This window comes from Serinus canaria, chromosome 12 (genome assembly GCF_022539315.1).
Source record: "Serinus canaria isolate serCan28SL12 chromosome 12, serCan2020, whole genome shotgun sequence".
NCBI classification, from domain to species: Eukaryota; Metazoa; Chordata; class Aves; order Passeriformes; family Fringillidae; genus Serinus; species Serinus canaria.
In genome coordinates, this window is record NC_066326.1 from 7,551,445 (window position 1) to 7,568,540 (window position 17,096).

Sequence of the window (17,096 nt, forward strand, 5' to 3'; positions counted from 1 at the left end):
ATGAGTCAGCTCACAACACTGAAGCTGATCAGCAGAACAGTCATCAAGGGAGGAGGGCACACCAGCCCTGCCAGTGCCAGCACCCCAGCTCAGCTGGGAACTCCAGTGACAAAAGCACCATCACCTACAACATCCTGCCCCAGAACAGGGCAGACCTATTCCATACCATTAATCACAAAAATTAACACTGGGAATAATTAAACATGACATCTTTTGCCTGAAGACTTGAAAAGGAGTTTCCTGATTTGGGTAAGCCCCTACTTCTGGTTTTCCACAATCCGATGCACTGACTGTCACATTAATTTTGCACAACAGCTTTTCAAAAGAACAGGTATGAGTAGATACAGGTCCTCCAGAGCTACCATCACTTGAGGTACAACCATCTGCATCAGCATCTCACACTGTAACCTCCTCCTAAGGCCCTGACCCTGAAGCTACTCATTTTTTGGGCTACTGCAAGGCAAACTAGGGTCTGCCCAGATTACCAGCAAAGTGTTCTGAGCACTGACAGATGCAACACTTGGCACTGAGAGCCATCTCTAAAGGTCTGGAATGTTATGCTCTGTGAAGGAGCATACACTACACAAGGGAGGGTCAGTCAGAAAGCCCTGGATCTGGTGGATATTTCAGTTGCATAATTCTGTAGGCATTTGTTTCAAGTATTGTTTTGGTTTTTTGTTTAAAAACCAGCTTACATATTGACAAAACTATGTCCACAGTGATGATAAAGCACCTAAACTGCTACTATCTGTCACTATGATGGGTACTAAGAACAGACTGAGTTCTGTGACAATTATAAAGGTGTGCTAAAAATAATTTCAAACCTGTCCTTTCAGTGGTCAGCCTAACAGAAAAGATGAGTTGGAAAAGCAAAGACTGCAGTAAAACACATTCAGGATCCACATCTGCTCCTTGTGACTGTGCTGTGCCTATTCCACATTTCTGTTGCACTACAAGTAATGTGGCCAGTCCCAGTTTAGGAACTCTTTGACAAACTCTAAGACACAGTCATGTCAAAATTTACAATAATACTACAAATAACACAATAAATACTTTGCCAAAACATACATGAATACACATGCACAGAGAATTCCCCCTAGAAATGTCATTTGAGCTTCTTAAAAATCCTAAAAAGAACATCAAGGAGATGTCAGTCTCTGTTCAGTTTTGCTGTTCCTATTTAAAGACAAGCCAGTCTTCTGTTTTCAGCATTTGCTCACTTCTGAATTTGGTTTAAAGAGCTGCTAGCAGAGACTTAATGAAGTTTCTTGTAAAGGGCTGATTGTGTTTCCTGCTGTCTTTTTGACAGAACCCATTCAAAATGGGCCTTCTTCATTTAATTATCTAGTCTTTACTTTTGCAAGTTTTATTTCTGAACTAGAATAAATGTTATAGTCAGAATTGTGTCTGTAGACAGGGTTATTTTTACAAGGCTTGAAATCCTTTCCTTTCCAGTGAAAGGAGAAGTGTGGTGCAGCTCTGTGCACAAGGCACTGGAGCTCACAGGTTCCTGCTGCAGGCACCTTTAGGGCTGTGGGTACCTCATACAAATGTTACAGGTCTGAGCTTTGTTCAACACCTTCATGAATGAAGTTTCTCCTCTCCAAACTCTTGTGCCTGAGAGGATCAATATGACCAGGCAGCACAGGGTAATGCTATGGATCACTCATAAAACCAGGAAAACTCCTGATCTCCAGTGCTTACACCAGCTCCTAGACCATTCACCCTCCACAGGAGCTCCAGGCAGCAGAAGGGTTTCCTACAGGCTACAGAGGAAATAATCTAAAAGCACAGTCTAGGACAGATACATCCTGTGGAAGATGGATATTTGAGGGCTCTTTGCAACATGGCTGTGCCCTTTTCCCACCCCCAAGCAGGAAAACCACAACTGGCCGCCTGCTTTTGGACCTCTCCACCCCCAGCTCAGGATTTATTACAGAAATGTTAAGCCCAAAAACACAAAAGCTCTGCAAGCAGGCAGGCACAGCCATAAAAACAGAGAGACCTATGCTGCTGTAAATCAGTTCTACTCAACTGAAATCAATATAAAGCCATAGCTCAGCTCAGACATGGTCTGTGCTGGGGCTCAGCAGAAGCTCCCACTGATGGCTGTCAGGGACCATCCTGGTCTTGTTTACTCCCTTTGGCAAAGTCCCTTAGAAGAAACTCCAGCCTCACCAGCCCTCAGCCCAGCAGAGCCTCCCTCCCTGCCCATAATTGCTGGGGCTGGGCCAGCAGCTGTTGTACAAATAACTGGAGGGGAGCTGGCCTGACCATCTGAGGATAGGGCAGGGAAGCAGCCTACCAGATAATGTCTGTAAAAGAGCTTGGAAACCACTGACACTGGCTAATTGCTGACTGCAGAGTGAAGTTTCCCCTCTCTGTAGGCTCATTTGATGTAAACTTCCTAGGCATGTCCAAAACCCTACCCACAGGACAAGCCTTAGTACATCAAGTGCTTAGCCAAGCCCTGCTCAGGGTTCCTGGGAAATATTCTGGGGAATGAGGAAGCAAGGAGAAAGAAAGAGATAACATGATGATCCTCCTCACTGTGCTCAGCTAGAAGCAAACATCTGTCTGGTATCTGGGCTCTGCCACCCACCATTTATTCCCACTTTCAACCTAAACACAGAAGCTCAGCATTTTCATAACCTCTGGTCCCCTCAGTGAGCAAATATGAAGAAAATGGCATCAGATAAGAGAGGCTGAACTGGCTGAAAATCAAAAGTGGTCATTTGTTCTACATTACTGAAATGTTTAGATTTATTTTACTTGCCTGACCCCATTTGCAAATGAGATAGATTGTATTTTGACATCTAATAGAGATAACTTGTGTATATTGATGGAAAAAACCTCTACACTTACCTATAATCATTCATTCCCCATTAAATAAATGGTCTGGATAAAAGAGGGGTGTTGGCAGTCAAAAAGTAACAGCTGCATATTCATATCAGCATTCAGACCTCTTAGAAAGTAATATTTTTCCTTCAGCTAAAACTAGCCCTGCACAACAACCCTCTTGGACAGGCAACAAATGTCTGAAACATATCTCAGCTCTTCCAGAAAAGCACACACAAGTTCAATATAATGCTTGAAATCTTCATCAAAACTTTTTAGATACTGGATATCTTCCACAGAATCAACACAGCTATTAACACCATTTCTAGAACACAGTAACCAGCAAATCAAATGACATCATTCTGAAGTGTAATTTTATTTGTGGTATTTCAGAACTGTGCAGGTACATGAGCTCTTCCATAAGACTTCATCAAAGCAGTGGGACAAACAATAAAATACCCTTCCAGTATCCAATCTTTTCAGCACCACACATCCTGGCTTGATGCACTGACAAGTCTGATTGTTGTCATTATAAACTACCACAAAAATACATGCACAGAACCAAATAACTGTAAAAATTGTGTTGGTTTTTTAGTTTGGCTTTTTTTTTTGGTTGTTTTTTTTACTCTGGAGATATATATATATATATATGGATGCTTACAGTCTTCCTAGAAGGCACAAAATGGTAAGCAAATGGTGAGCTTGGAATGTACTGATTAGACCACAAGAACAAAGAAAAGTTTGGGAGTATGCCTGACCAAGGGTATGTCAAGAAATAAAAACAAGACTGAAAGGAGGAGGAGAATAATAAGGCAAATCCTGCAGGTCAATGGGAGAAATGCAAGAAAGGCAGGCTTGTGTACAGGGGGAATTTGCAAGGAAGGCAGAAGAAGGAAAATGCACTGTAAAACTCATTTAAACTGAGCACAGTAGTAATAAGAAGCAAGTAAACAATTTGATTCTGGAGACATTTGATGTTTTAGTGCTCTGAAAAGACAAGTCACTCACCCGAGTAGGCCCAGTAAGGGTCCCCTGAAGCCTTTCTCCTGCGGATCTGCACAGAACTCCCATGTCTGTTCTCATGCAGAGAGCCCACATAACCTTCGGTCAGAGCTGCCAAGAAGAGAAGCAGGAATTGTTAATAAAGTGCTATTGGCTCCCTGGAGTTTGCAGAGTGAAGCTTCAATCTTTGCTGAGCAGAGACTACAAACCAGGCATTGCTTAAAAGAATTTAACAGGCTGAAACCTCCCCCATCCAAAGAAGCCAGGACTGGCTCACCATTATTCTGGTCTGGATGCCTGTGCAACTCCAGTAATTTCCATAAGGAAATTCTGATGTACACAAACAAACAACATGAGCCTTGACATATGACCAAACTTTCTCTGTTTAGACCCAAAGATAAGTTTACTTTGCCAATGACTACCAAACTATGTCTGTCAAAACACCCAGTGTGCCACACCAGTGACTTACAGCATAAAAGGGAGAGAACAGGAACGGAGAAATTTTTGTAAGACTCCACAAGCCACAAGGTGTTAAATTCAAGTAAACCAGATAAAAAAAAAAAAACACATCCTACCCCTACCCACCTACATTCCATCCCAGGACTTTTTCTTTTATGCCTCCAACAATTTTTATTTTTTCTTTTGTAAAGGAATGAATTGCCTCCATGATGATGTGGGGTATTTGGGCTTTTCATATGCACATTTGGTTTATTGTTTCTATGCATCTGATTGAACCAAAGTGGAGGTGTGTAAATTCACAAATGTCAGTAGAAAGTCTGTAATAAATTCAACTGCATTTTTCAGAGCACCATAATAAATGCACACAAACAAAAACCACCTCAGATCCATAGACTAAGACGGAATGAGGAACAAGTATGCACCAAATGGCTTTAAGGAAATTCAAGCCCAACTTCTCCCAAACCGCTTATTTGATCAGTAAGAAACTAGCTGAATAATTCAAATTAAAGCTTCAGAAAACCCCATGAAGCACTGCTACCCATATGCAGTCACCAAGTGCTGCATTCCCTTCTATTCCCAAGCCAATTACAGCTGGGCTGGAGAGCAGCCTGGAACAGGACTTTATTGAACATCATGCACCAGTAACTCAGAATTTGCCTTTCTTTCCCTTTGGAAAAGCTTCTGGGAGGCTCTTGCAGCACAGCAGCAGAGAGCCTGCTGTGCCCCAGGTTATCCATGAGTGAGTTACCCAGCTCTGGGTACAACCTTCCCTCTGCAAGGAGGATTTCTGCACGCTTCAGGGTTCCAAAAGTCGTGCAGTTTCAGGAAAGGCAGTACAGGTTTGCCCCTGCCAAATCATCTCTTGTGCAAGCAAAGGTACTAATTGTGCCATTTGAATGAGTTTTCCAGATTCCTTGGCAACTTTCTAAATGTTAAATTCACCCTAGGCTGCGAACTAGAAACACTGGAACACATCATGCTACCAGGATTTGTAAGCAACACGACCTCACATACTTTGTTTTCCTCTCTAAAACTACTAAATTAAACATCTAACTTCAGTCTTTTTTTTTATTTTTTGGCCTTTTATTTACTTTTCTATGTCTACGTGGTTGGGAGTTAACAGGCACTCATTTCAGCAGGAAAGAACGGGTGTGGGATGTGAAGATCCAAACATTCTTGGCAAAAAAACCACAAAACTGAACAAAGATAAGAGGCCATGAAAAGCCCAAGGAAAAGAACAATGAAATAGCCCAGGCAGATTGCTGGAAAGGCTATCAGAAAAAAATGGCCAACTTATTCACTTAAAAATCACATGGGCTGACAAATACACCTAAAGCCTCTCCTTGTTACAAAATGAAAGACAGCAGCTTTCTCCTGAGCATCCTCTACAGAGAAGGCAAGCAGCTGGGATTTTTCTTGCTGACCCTTTCAGCAGGAGGAAGACTGGACACTGCCTTCTCCAAAGAACAAGGTGCTCCTGCTCAGTGAGCCCTCCTGTGTGCCTTTACAAGCAGAGAAAGGAACTGAGCCTAAATAATCTAGATTTGGTGAAGGTACAGGGGGTCTGAGTCAGTGCAAAACATCTTGGGCCTTAAACACCTCTGTACTTCTAGCTAGAGCCATCCAAAAGCTTCACAGTAACCATGGTATGGCCATGAATCATGCCACTGATTTTCAGAGTCTTCTGTGCAGAAAATTAAATTATGCAAATCCAAGCCTGTATGAATGCCTAACTTTAATGTGAAATTGAACATTTGCTTCTGTCAGCATCTTATTCATGCAATTATAAACCTGATATTCTTATGAAAATATGCAGTTTTAGTTTTCTGCATAGATACATAATAGATTTGTGCACCTATCTGCATTTATAAAAGATGAAGAGACATGCTGTACACAGATTTATTTCCACCATAAAAAATGTTACAAACCAGGAGGGAGCTCAAGTACTTAGCAAGAGAACTAGAGGAAGAGACTTGTTGGTTGCTAAATAGCTTCTGTAGGACTGAAAAAGAAACAGAAAGAAACATCCTGTTCTAAATAAAATCCTGCACCACTGCTAGATAGCCCAACATTAATGTCAATAATAATCCCCTTATAAACATGCAGTAATTCAGCAGTCACCAGCAATTTAGAGAAGATATACACTTATTCTGTCATCCTTTTCCCAGGGTTTAAGTATATACACTTAAACCCTGGGAAAAGGATGACAGAAACTCTGGGAAATGGATGATAGCTCAGGATCTCTGGCCATGCTGTGAACTGGAAAGGTAAGGGTCTGGCTCTTGCAAAAATCATGCCACAACAGCCCTTCCTCCCTCAGCCTGTCCACAGTACAACCAGGCATTTCTTCATGAGGCCACAGAAACACAAGAAAACACAAGTATTGTTGTGCTAGTGAACAAACAGATATTGCTGGCCATATCTCACACTGGTTAAGTCATCAGAAAATCAGACTCAGTCTCATGGTGCTTCTGTTCTTCAGTGTTAATTGGGGTCAGTGACTCTCTCATCCTCAAGGGGACCAAGGTACAGGACAGAGCATACAGTGGCTGTTCAGATAAAAGTCTGGGAGAGCCAAAGCATTCAAATCAAGATATTTCAAAAAGGGAAGTGCTTCATACAGCAAAACAATCTTGTATTTCAGGTAGAATCACTACTTTTTCCAGATTTGGGGGGGAAGGTGGGGATGTACCTTCTGACAGAAACAACCTGACACCAATGAAAAGTTCAAGTTTTTGAGAAAACATTTAGGTTATATAAGCACCAATCACTACAGGATTCCAAAAGACTTTTTTCAGCTGGGAGGCAGTTAACAGCTCCAGAACAGGGAGCAGCCAAGTGGTTTCCTGCTCCACTCCTGCAGAGCTGGATGCTGGAGAAGAGCCAGCAATTAGACAGGCTGGTCTGACAGGGAGCAAACAGGAGAGGCTCCTCTCTTCTGGGAGCCCTGCAAAAGTTGGGGAAGTGGAAATCAGGACAATAGGAGGGGCAGGAACATGCTCCTGGAAGGCTCAACATGGAGCAGCCAAATGAGAGGGGTGGAATAGAGGGACACAGAGCAGGAGGGAGAGATGAAGAGAAGGCACAGCAGAAACCCTTGCCTTGCAAGTTTCCTTTGATCCATCCAGCCAGAGCTGATTGCAGCGGGGAAATGAACACCATAATAAATGGTCTGAGGCTTGCAGATACACGATTAAAAAGAAAGGGAGAGATTGCACACTCAGATACACAAGCGTGAAATTAAACCCTGAGCAGCTCCCCTGGCTGCTGGTGTGTGCTGGGTCTAACCCACAGCCTGTGGAGCTGTGCTGGGCTCTGCAGCCCTGCCAGGAGGAGAGCATCCTTCAAAGCCAACGTGGAGAAATCCCTTACACACCATTTCATATCATTTTAAGCAGCACTGAATGCTACATGATTTTCCATGATGTGCTAAATGAATCAGCCCAGGCCACAGACCTGGAGACAGCAAAAGCAATGCTGGCTCCACTCAGCATCCTGAGCAGCTCTCCATTCACTCTGACTCAACAGATTAACTCTCCAATAAAAATTATTTGATAACTGCCCTCAAAGGTACGATAAGGTAATTCCTGCCTGAGTACCTTACTGGTATTCATAGCTCACATGAAAACACAAAATTTTATCCCCAATCTACCTTAAATGTAAAGCTATTACACTATTCAGAGAGATTATACCCTTGGCATTAGTGTTTAAAAGGTATCAAGCCATCAGCTATGAAAGAAAAATCCTTTAAGATCGATACGTTATGTCTGAATGGTGAAATCATTAGTTATAATGGTAGATTAACTACATTGTGTGCCACACTCACATCCTTCTAAGCTTTCTTTGAAGACAAGGGCTGCACACAAATCTGTTTTCGGATTAAAATGGGACAAATTCAAAGGTACACACATTGCCCACCTCATTGTCATTCTGACTTGCCACCTTGGACTAGAGTAGCAGCTGAATCACAGTTTTATTCCTAGTCCCTAATGTGTATGAACTTCTTAACTGAATAGTTCAACACAGAGCTACAAGCCAGCCTTGGGAGACAGAGCCTTGGCTATTGGAGTCTGGAGAAGCATCACATTATGAGAACACTTCAAGCAGGGAGGCTAAAGAAAAGATCTTGTTAGTGTGTAACAAAAAAAGCACTAAATCATAAGGTATTCTAGCAATTAGTTCTGTATCAAATCAATGCCTGCAGAAAAGCAACTTTTCAAAACTAAGAAAACCATTCTTTTGTTGGAGACTGCACAGCACTGCATTTTAAAAAGGCATGAAAGCACAGAGACATTACTTGAAGGGCTTTTATACCATTTCTTAAATGGAGATAAAGAGAGGAGTCATCCAAGACACCCATCTGCAAGCCTAAAGCTTCCTGCAAGCCTCACCAGCAAAAAGCAGCACCTTTATCTAGGTGCCTTCAGTGTATTTTAATTGGGCTGTGCTAAAGAGAAGCATGTGAGCTGGAGACATTGCAATGCTATGCACTGTAACACTCTGCTGAAATGAGTTCAGGCTTCTGGGCAATTTCTTAGAATAAATGTTGCCAAATGAGCCAGAAGGAAAGAATAAAAGAAAAGGGAGGAAACTGATAGATAATAAATTTATAATATTGGGCAATTAAAATATTTTGCACAATTAGAATAAATAATACTTAGATTCATCTCCCTAGGCTCTTTCATGGTAAAATTCCTAAACACAACTAGGCTATTTGCCTTAAATATTTTACCACCCTTTGACAGGAAATAAATCCAGAAATATTTCAGGCACAGCCAATCTATTTTGATAGTGCATTACTTTTATACAAACTTTTCAGACATGGATCTCCATATTTTGCAGATTATTTTATACCTTGCCAAAGAGGGATGGAAGTTACAACAACATATAGTGGTCAGACAGCATCAACAAATTATATTCTAAATGAGACTTCATCCCTTGATAATGCTGCAGAGATTTCTACCCAATATCAGATAAAAGCCAGAAGCTGTTCTCCTGTGAACACACAGCCAATTTTCACAACTTTCCATTAATGAAATATGGGAGTTGAAAATGATGAGTTCCTCACAACTTAAGTGAAATAACAGACACCCAGATGCTACATCTGCCACCAGAGATGTGTCCCTTTCCCAGATGACAGTCACCCAGACAGCCCCTTAATTCCTGTGCAAGTGGAATCCACAGGTCCATTCCTAAAACTGACACGGAGACTTTTCACCCCATCCATTCATTCTCTGCAGTTCACCTGTCTGATGGATGATGTGCTAACAGCACAAATCCTAAGAACAAGAACATAAATGCAGAGCACAGCAGGCCTCTACAGGAACTAACCAGTAAAATGCAATTTGAAGATGAAAAATAGTCCAAGGGACACGCTGTCAAACTATGGGGATTAAATTAACTGGCAGAATTAGAAGCCCTTATCCCAACCATGAGTACAGCAGTCACCAGGTGTGCCCCTTGCTAACCTGTTGTGTTCAATGCCAGGAGTTAAATGCAGGGCAGTTTTGTAATACTCCAATGTATCAACACAGTGCAAAAAGTCCCAGAGCAGCAGAGCTGTGTGGACAAGCAATGGAAAAGAGATTTGCAGCACAGGCTTTTCCTTGTACTACAAGGGATGGAGTTTAAGGGCAACAAGGAAGTCTCTGCTGCCCTGGGCAGCCCCTGGGCACACACTGTACTGTGGTGCCCAGTGCCATCAGCCCCTCTCCCCCAGAGCAGGTGCCCTCCCAAGGAGAAGCAAAGCAGTCCCTTCAGCCAGGAGTTCCCACAGCTCTTGCTCTCTCAGCCTGCCTGGCTTCATAACCCAGATGAGCAAAGCTCATTAGCAAGACAGTGAGGCAACTTCAAGTTGCATTAATGATGCTCCATTAAGGGGACACAGAAAAAGAAGCTTGGGAGGTCAGGAAGAGACAGATGCTGCTGGATGATTAGAAAAGGCTTGATTTTGCATTTTCATGGCTTACACTTAGCTGGCATCAGCTGTGCAAGATGTGACAAAGATGGTAAATTTGGACCACTGATGTCAACCAGCATCACCTGCAGCCCTTGTGCTCAGAATAAGCACTCAGCCAGATAACAAACAGTGCCATCAACTTCTACCTCAAGACAAAGCCACACAAAATAAACCAACTGCAACATTGCCCCTGCCAAGAGGATGATGGTGCCCTGCAGCAAAGCTTCTGCCAGAGAACTTGCAGAATACCCTGAGACTAAGGGCTCTCAGTCTGTGGAACATGAGCTCCACTCTACCCACGCGTGAGCTACGTGTAATGTAAAAAGAACCAAACAAACCAGTCTGGTATTTTTCCTCCTGAACAACATGCAGAAAAAATATCCCAGACAACAGCAGGGCTTCTCCAGGAAGGAGGGTCTGCTCTTCATGTCACACTGCCACAGCTGAAGAAATGAAGTCTGAGCATCCCAGGAACACTCATCCCCCAACTCTGGGAACTGCAGACACCTCAAAACCAGCTGTTTTTAAAACCCTTATTCCACCAAACCGCTCTCTGACACTTCCAGAGAATACAGAAATACACTCCTTTTACCTTTAAGACAAAGTTTTCAAACAAACTGGTACTCTAGACATCAAAGCTGAGATACCTTACAGAAGACTAAAGCACATTATATTCTAAAAACTGGAGTCCTTTTAGACACCTCTGATTTTGGTAGTCAGACAGAAAAATAATTGGGAGCACCTGAAAACTCTGCAACCTTGAAAACTCTTGCTCTGTGCATCCTTCACAGTCCCTCAAACTCCTGTTAACCATCATTATCTGCATTTCTTGAAAGGAGGAATCCTCATCCTTGTTCATCTTCTCTCCCCACCGCACTTCACAAAGGTCCTGTCACCTCTGAATTTTATTTGTAGTAATGAGTGATGCAAACACAGAAATGAAACTTCAGAGCAGAGGTTCATATGCAAGGCTGACCTCCACAGGAAAGCTGATGCTCTCTCAGCCAGTACTGACAAAATCACAGCAGGCACTTGGGAAAAAGCAGATAAACTCAATTCTCCAGTACATCAGGCAGCTTGGGCAGAGTGAGCTGAGGCAATGAAAACCCAAATATTGGGGCAAAGTCACTGCTCACACAGCCAGCTCCAACACCTCTGCACTGTCTCCACAAAGACAAGCTTGGAACAAGCTGGAATCCAGAGGCAGCCCAGTATATTGGTGCAGAAGAAACTTGAATCCACGAGCCCAGGCACTCTGAGAAGGGGCTGCTTTGGTCTCTTCATTCATGGCAGGTTCATTTGGGAAATGTATAAACCACACACGTATAATGGAGCTTGTACTGGATTAACTGCATTAACAATTGCAAAAGGGAGCTTTATGTCACTTCTTGCCTTATTGCAAGTACCCAAATTTTAAGGGTTTTGCAACAGAAAGTGCTGTGGCTGGAACCACCGAACTGACTCTTATTCTCACATAATCAGGTGCTGTAGCACACAGGGAGTTAAAAGAGCACCCTCTGAATAGCAAATAAATATGACCTTAATGGAGTATTTTGTACTTTCAGTGCCTTGCTTAACGCAGAATCATCCCATTATCATTTCACTAAATCCAGCACTACTCACAAAAACACACAAACTTATGCAAAATCAGCAGATTCATCTCTCTGCTCTAGAAATAATTTGCTTGCATCGACTGCCAGCATTTGTGGTAGTACAGCCTTATTACATCTTCAAAATGGATTCCCCCAAGTACATGAAATATCTTGGTAAAAAAAATCTTAGACTCATCCAAAGAACCATAGCAAGGACCTGCTTTGTGCCTGACTTCTGTCCACCCACTGCCATCTTTCCAGACATATTCCTGCCTCCTTGTTGGCAACCCATAATTTCATTTCTCATCCCATTAAAAGCCCCTTTGGATTCCATCAGTAGAGACAAATATCCACCTATAAACCAGAGTTTTTGCTAAACTTATGCAGAGCCCCCAGAGCACAACTGCTGTTGGGCAAGGGCTTCCCCTCTGCACTCCCTGCTCTGTGGGCTCACAGAGCCCTCACTCCAAGGCATCCCCCAAATTCACCCTCCTCCACTCTGAAGGAGCAGCACACCCAGCATTCATCCAGCAGAAAATGCAGGGCACAGTGCTGATTTCAGTCCCACTGAGGCTCTTTATGAAGCCAGCAGAGCTGCTCCACTGCATGACATGAGATCAAACATGCCCCGCTATCAAGTCTTCACAGAAAGGGGCTCATCATCTAATAAAAATCCCTCCTTCTTTATAGAAAATGATTTTTTTAACCTGTGTCCTTTGGCCCATTTAACAATTTATCGACTGTGGGAAATGAAGTGATGCCACATCAATCTCTTCCTGGTTATTTGGTTCCAGCTCTCAAATTAATGCCAAAGGTAGAAAGCTCAATAAAGAACTATTTAAGAAAAGAAAGGAGAAATGCTCTAATCCCACGGTGAGATGTCTTCCTCTCAGTTTGCACTCAGGTCTGGCCACCTACAGCTGCACAATCTCCTGGAGGAAAGATGGAAGAGCATAAATGTGCATGCTCCCCTGGACTGAGCAGAAATAACTTGAGATTTGCACCATTCTGTGTTGAAACAGATCAGTAGTGCCCAGGTAGCCAGATTTAGTGCCTCCAGCATGTGACAGCAATTCCAGCCAGATCCACAAAAATTATTTTGGGATCAAACTTAAAAGCTGGGTAGAACCAAGCAGGCAAACATTCATTTTTATTTTTGTAAAAATGTATTTAATTTGGCTTATGATTCACAAAACAAGGTTTTTCATCTTTTTTTTTTTCCTGACAGCTTGCATTACACACAGATTTTGTAACAAAGGGTTTCATCCACACTTATTTCCCAAAATAGAAATCTGAAATGGAAACTGACAGGAATAGAGATTTCATTTTTTTTTTTTGTGCTGACTGAACAAGTTGTTAGTCTGGGATATATGCCCCAAAAACAAAGCCCACCACTCTGAGAACTCTCTCCCTTCCTTCCAAATAAGTTGCACTGTTCAAAGGGAGAAGACACTAAATACTAGAGAGCTGATCTGTGAACTGAATTAAACTTCTATCTTGGCTTTTCAGTTTCCCATTAGTGTTTTCACCCAGGCAAGACTTTTTTTCTGGAAATTTCCCAGCAGGAAGGTCTGGTGCTGTTTAGAATCCCAAATTAATACTTGGTTCATTGGTCATTTGTCTCCAGAGAATTCAATAAAGATCTTGACATAGAACCTCATACCACTGGGAGCAAGAGCTTTAAGGCCTTTGGCAGCAAGAACAAGAACAAAAAAACCAAACCAAATAAAAACAAACAAAGAAACACACACACACAAAAAACCCTTCACGAAACAAAAAACAAACAAACAAACAAAAGCAGCAACAGAGCTCAGATGAAGTAAACAGACCAAAATCCCCAGTGGTGGTGTCACTTTGAAATGACACAGTGGTGGGATGGAAGGGCACAGGGTCACTGCTCCTTTCTATCCAACCAGCTCAAACCATCTGGAGGACAAAGCCAACCCCACACTCCATAAATGTAAATGATGCTAAACCAAGAGGAGGAGAGGCAGCAAGAATGTCTCAAAAACATTCAGCTGCCTGGCAGGCTCAGTGAAACGGGCTGATGTAAGTGAGACATTCCACTGAAGATAAATGGAAGGCTATGCAGTGGGGGAGAAATAATAATCAGTGCAGGAATGAAGTGAGAGAGTGCTGTTTAGAAAGCAGTAATGCAGAAAGACTGGAGTATTAGGGTGGGTAATGAATTAGATGGAAGTTCATGCTGCAATACCACTGCAGAAAAAGACAATTGCTATCCTGGGCCACATGCACAGAGATACTGGAAGCAATAACTCACTTTCAGACAGTTTTTGGCAAGCCTGTCACTGCAGTGCCACATGCTGTTTGAGGCTTATTACTCAAAAAAAAAGTAAAATTCATTTTTAGCAAAAAAAAAATCTAAGACCTGGGGCAGGGGAGGGAGGGACAAGAGGTGATGACACAAGACACATTTAATGAATCAAAGCACCTTTAACACCAACCTTGTGCCCTCCTATTCTGTGCTGGCTGCTCAGCCCTGCCTGGCCACGTCCTGGTGTGCTCCTTGTCACCCTCTCCAGTCTCCAGTGCCTCACTCCACCCTCCACCTCCTTGTTTCATACATCAATTTTCATAACAAGCCTCATAAAGAGCTAGATTTTAGAGCACTCAGAAATGGTGATCTTCAGGCAACAAGTGCTCTCACAGCACAAGAGTGAAAGAGGAGGAGGTGAAGAGCTCAGTAAGGAACAAAGGGATGCTTTCACCTTCTGCCAGGCCCAGGGGAGCTCAGATGAACACCACGATTTAAGTAAGCAAGGGGCAGGTTTGAGAGGAGGAGCTCGGTGCACACAAGTGCTGGAATCAACACAGGCTTTGCTTGAGTGTCAGTGCAGATCAGCTGTGGCTGAGAGCAGAGCCCAGGGATCAGCAGCAGAGGGGCACCCAGCCCAGGGATCAGCAGCAGAGGGGCACCCAGCCCAGGGATCAGCAGCAGAGGGGCACCCAGCCCAGGGATCAGCAGCAGAGGGGCACCCAGCCCAGGGATCAGCAGCAGAGGGGCACCCAGCACAGGGATCAGCAGCAGAGGGGCACACAGCACAGGAATCAGCAGCAGAGGGGCACCCAGCAGTCCCCAGCAGCCTCAGAGACCAGCAGGAGACGCCTTCACTCTGGCATGGATGGAAAGAGCCAGGAGCTGCACAATCCATGGCCAAGCTTTGCCATCCCAGAGCATCCCTTCCCAGGGAAGCTCAGGAACAGAACTCTGCAAAACTCCCATCCCCAATGCTACTAATCCTACAGTCATTACAAGCACTTCAATTACTAAAACACAACAAAAGCCCTGTGCCTTGAATGGCCAGAGAAATCTGGTGTACAGCCTGCAGCCTTACAAATGTAATTGTTTTTGTAAGGATCATGAGAAACCTCCTGAAGACTTCAGCCCACCTGCAGGAAACAAGGTTGTTGCCTGCTGCAGGTTCTCAGTGCCCAGGCAGATTGCTTGGCTATTTAATTACAATCCAGCTTTGTTCTTAGTCCCCACTTGACTCAGAAAGCCCCAGAATGGTCCTCAATACCCACAGAAAGTTTAATTACTCTAGAAAATAACTCCCCCCGGGCAAGTTAATTCCGAAGAGTGCACATGTGTTCCACAGTTGTTATTTCTGTATTTTATGCTTCTTTTATGCTTTCACTGTGAACTGTAAGAATTTTCCATCTCCCAGATAGCCAGTGTCAATGCTGTAAAACAGATTCACCCTTTTATGCAATACTTGAAAAGATTTATTTGTGGTGATATTCTGTGTTCTAGTTTGCCAACAAAAAAGAGATATTCATATCAAAACAGATATCCTCTCTTACTCTAAGCAATTTAAAAACACATTAAAATAAGAAAATTACTTTTTAAATAACAAATGCATGAAATATTGACAACGTATCAATGTTTGCTCTCTGACAACATTCCTCCTTCTATCCATGACAGGGATCAGTAAAGCTACACCTTACAACTACAAAGAACTTCTATCAATACTGCACAGACTATCAAAAATGAGTTTTCATCAAAAAAAGCTGCTCACCATTAAATATACTTTTATTGCTTTTCTTTTTTTTACATTCTCCCTACACACCACAATCTTTGGTAGAGAAATCAGAAGTAAGTCTATTCATAAGAAAACCTCTTGTTGTCTTTCTTTTCTTAACCTCCAATTCATATTTTGTAAACAAGAAGCTCAAAGCAATCAGTTCCAGTCAGGCTTTTCAGCTTTGGATTTAAATCCTTTCATGACTTCTGCAAAACATGCATCAAAATTTCAGGGAGGGGGAGGAAGAGGACTCCTGACATTGTAATTTTCTCTGATGAACAAACTGATGCATTACAAAGAGGCAGCCACACAGCCAAGCTACTTGCCAACTGACAACCAAATCCTGTTTGAACACAGGACTTGAAATAGCTATAAAAAAATGTGACAATGATTAGAGAATAGCATCTACTGGATGTGGTTAGATTTCAAGGTTGCAGGAATATAAAGACTGATGTAGAGCACACTTGGCAACTGATATGATCCATCTTAGCACATACAAAGATGATCTTTGCTCACATGGACTGTATCCCTCTGTTTACTGCACTGCCCTGGTGGGAAATAAAAGATACAAACACAAGATAAGAAGTTACTTTAAGCAGATCTGCTGAGATACCAAGAAACTGCAAGAAGCTTAGCTTCCAACTGAGATGGCTCAAGTCATTATCCTATTAAGATGGATACTAGGATTTGCCAGGATTTTGGAAGCCCAAAACAACCATCAAATAAAAAAAAAACCAAAAAAAAAACCCAAAACCAAACAAACACAAAAAAAAACCCCAACCAAACAACAACAAATTACCCCCACAGCATACTCAGAAAAGAGGCAGAGATGCTGAGGCTTCCAAACTGAACAGCAGCAAGGGGCCAGAGCCATCCTCAGGGAGAAGCAATCAGGGACAAGACTGAGCCACAGGGAAGATGAAGGTGGTTGGTGCTATAGAGAAAATCAGGGCCAGACTCAAAGAAACAGAAACAGGCTTGGAAACAAATCATGCCATCAGCTTTCTGAACAGATGCAAGACCAGCAAAGACCCTGCAATGGGCAGAATCCTGGGAGCTGTGTGCTGGGGGAATGGAGCAGCAGGACCATTTCTGAGGGATGCTACACAGAACATAAAATTCTCAGACTCAGTCTGGTCTGGCTGGCAAGCCACGTTCAGGTGGGCAGGTCTGACAGGTCAGCAGGACCAGGGCACTGCT

The 17,096-nt window shown here is 42.9% G+C and overlaps 1 protein-coding gene across 1 annotated transcript in view; it reads right to left on the reverse strand.

Moving 5' to 3' along the window:
• PTPRG (protein tyrosine phosphatase receptor type G) overlaps positions 1-17,096 on the reverse strand; it is a 383,561-nt gene that overhangs the window by 293,746 nt on the left and 72,719 nt on the right. Inside the window, exon 2 of the mRNA XM_030227885.2 lies at positions 3,847-3,951. Within this exon, the coding sequence (XP_030083745.2) occupies positions 3,847-3,951 (105 nt within the window). The remainder of the gene's footprint in view (positions 1-3,846; positions 3,952-17,096) is intronic.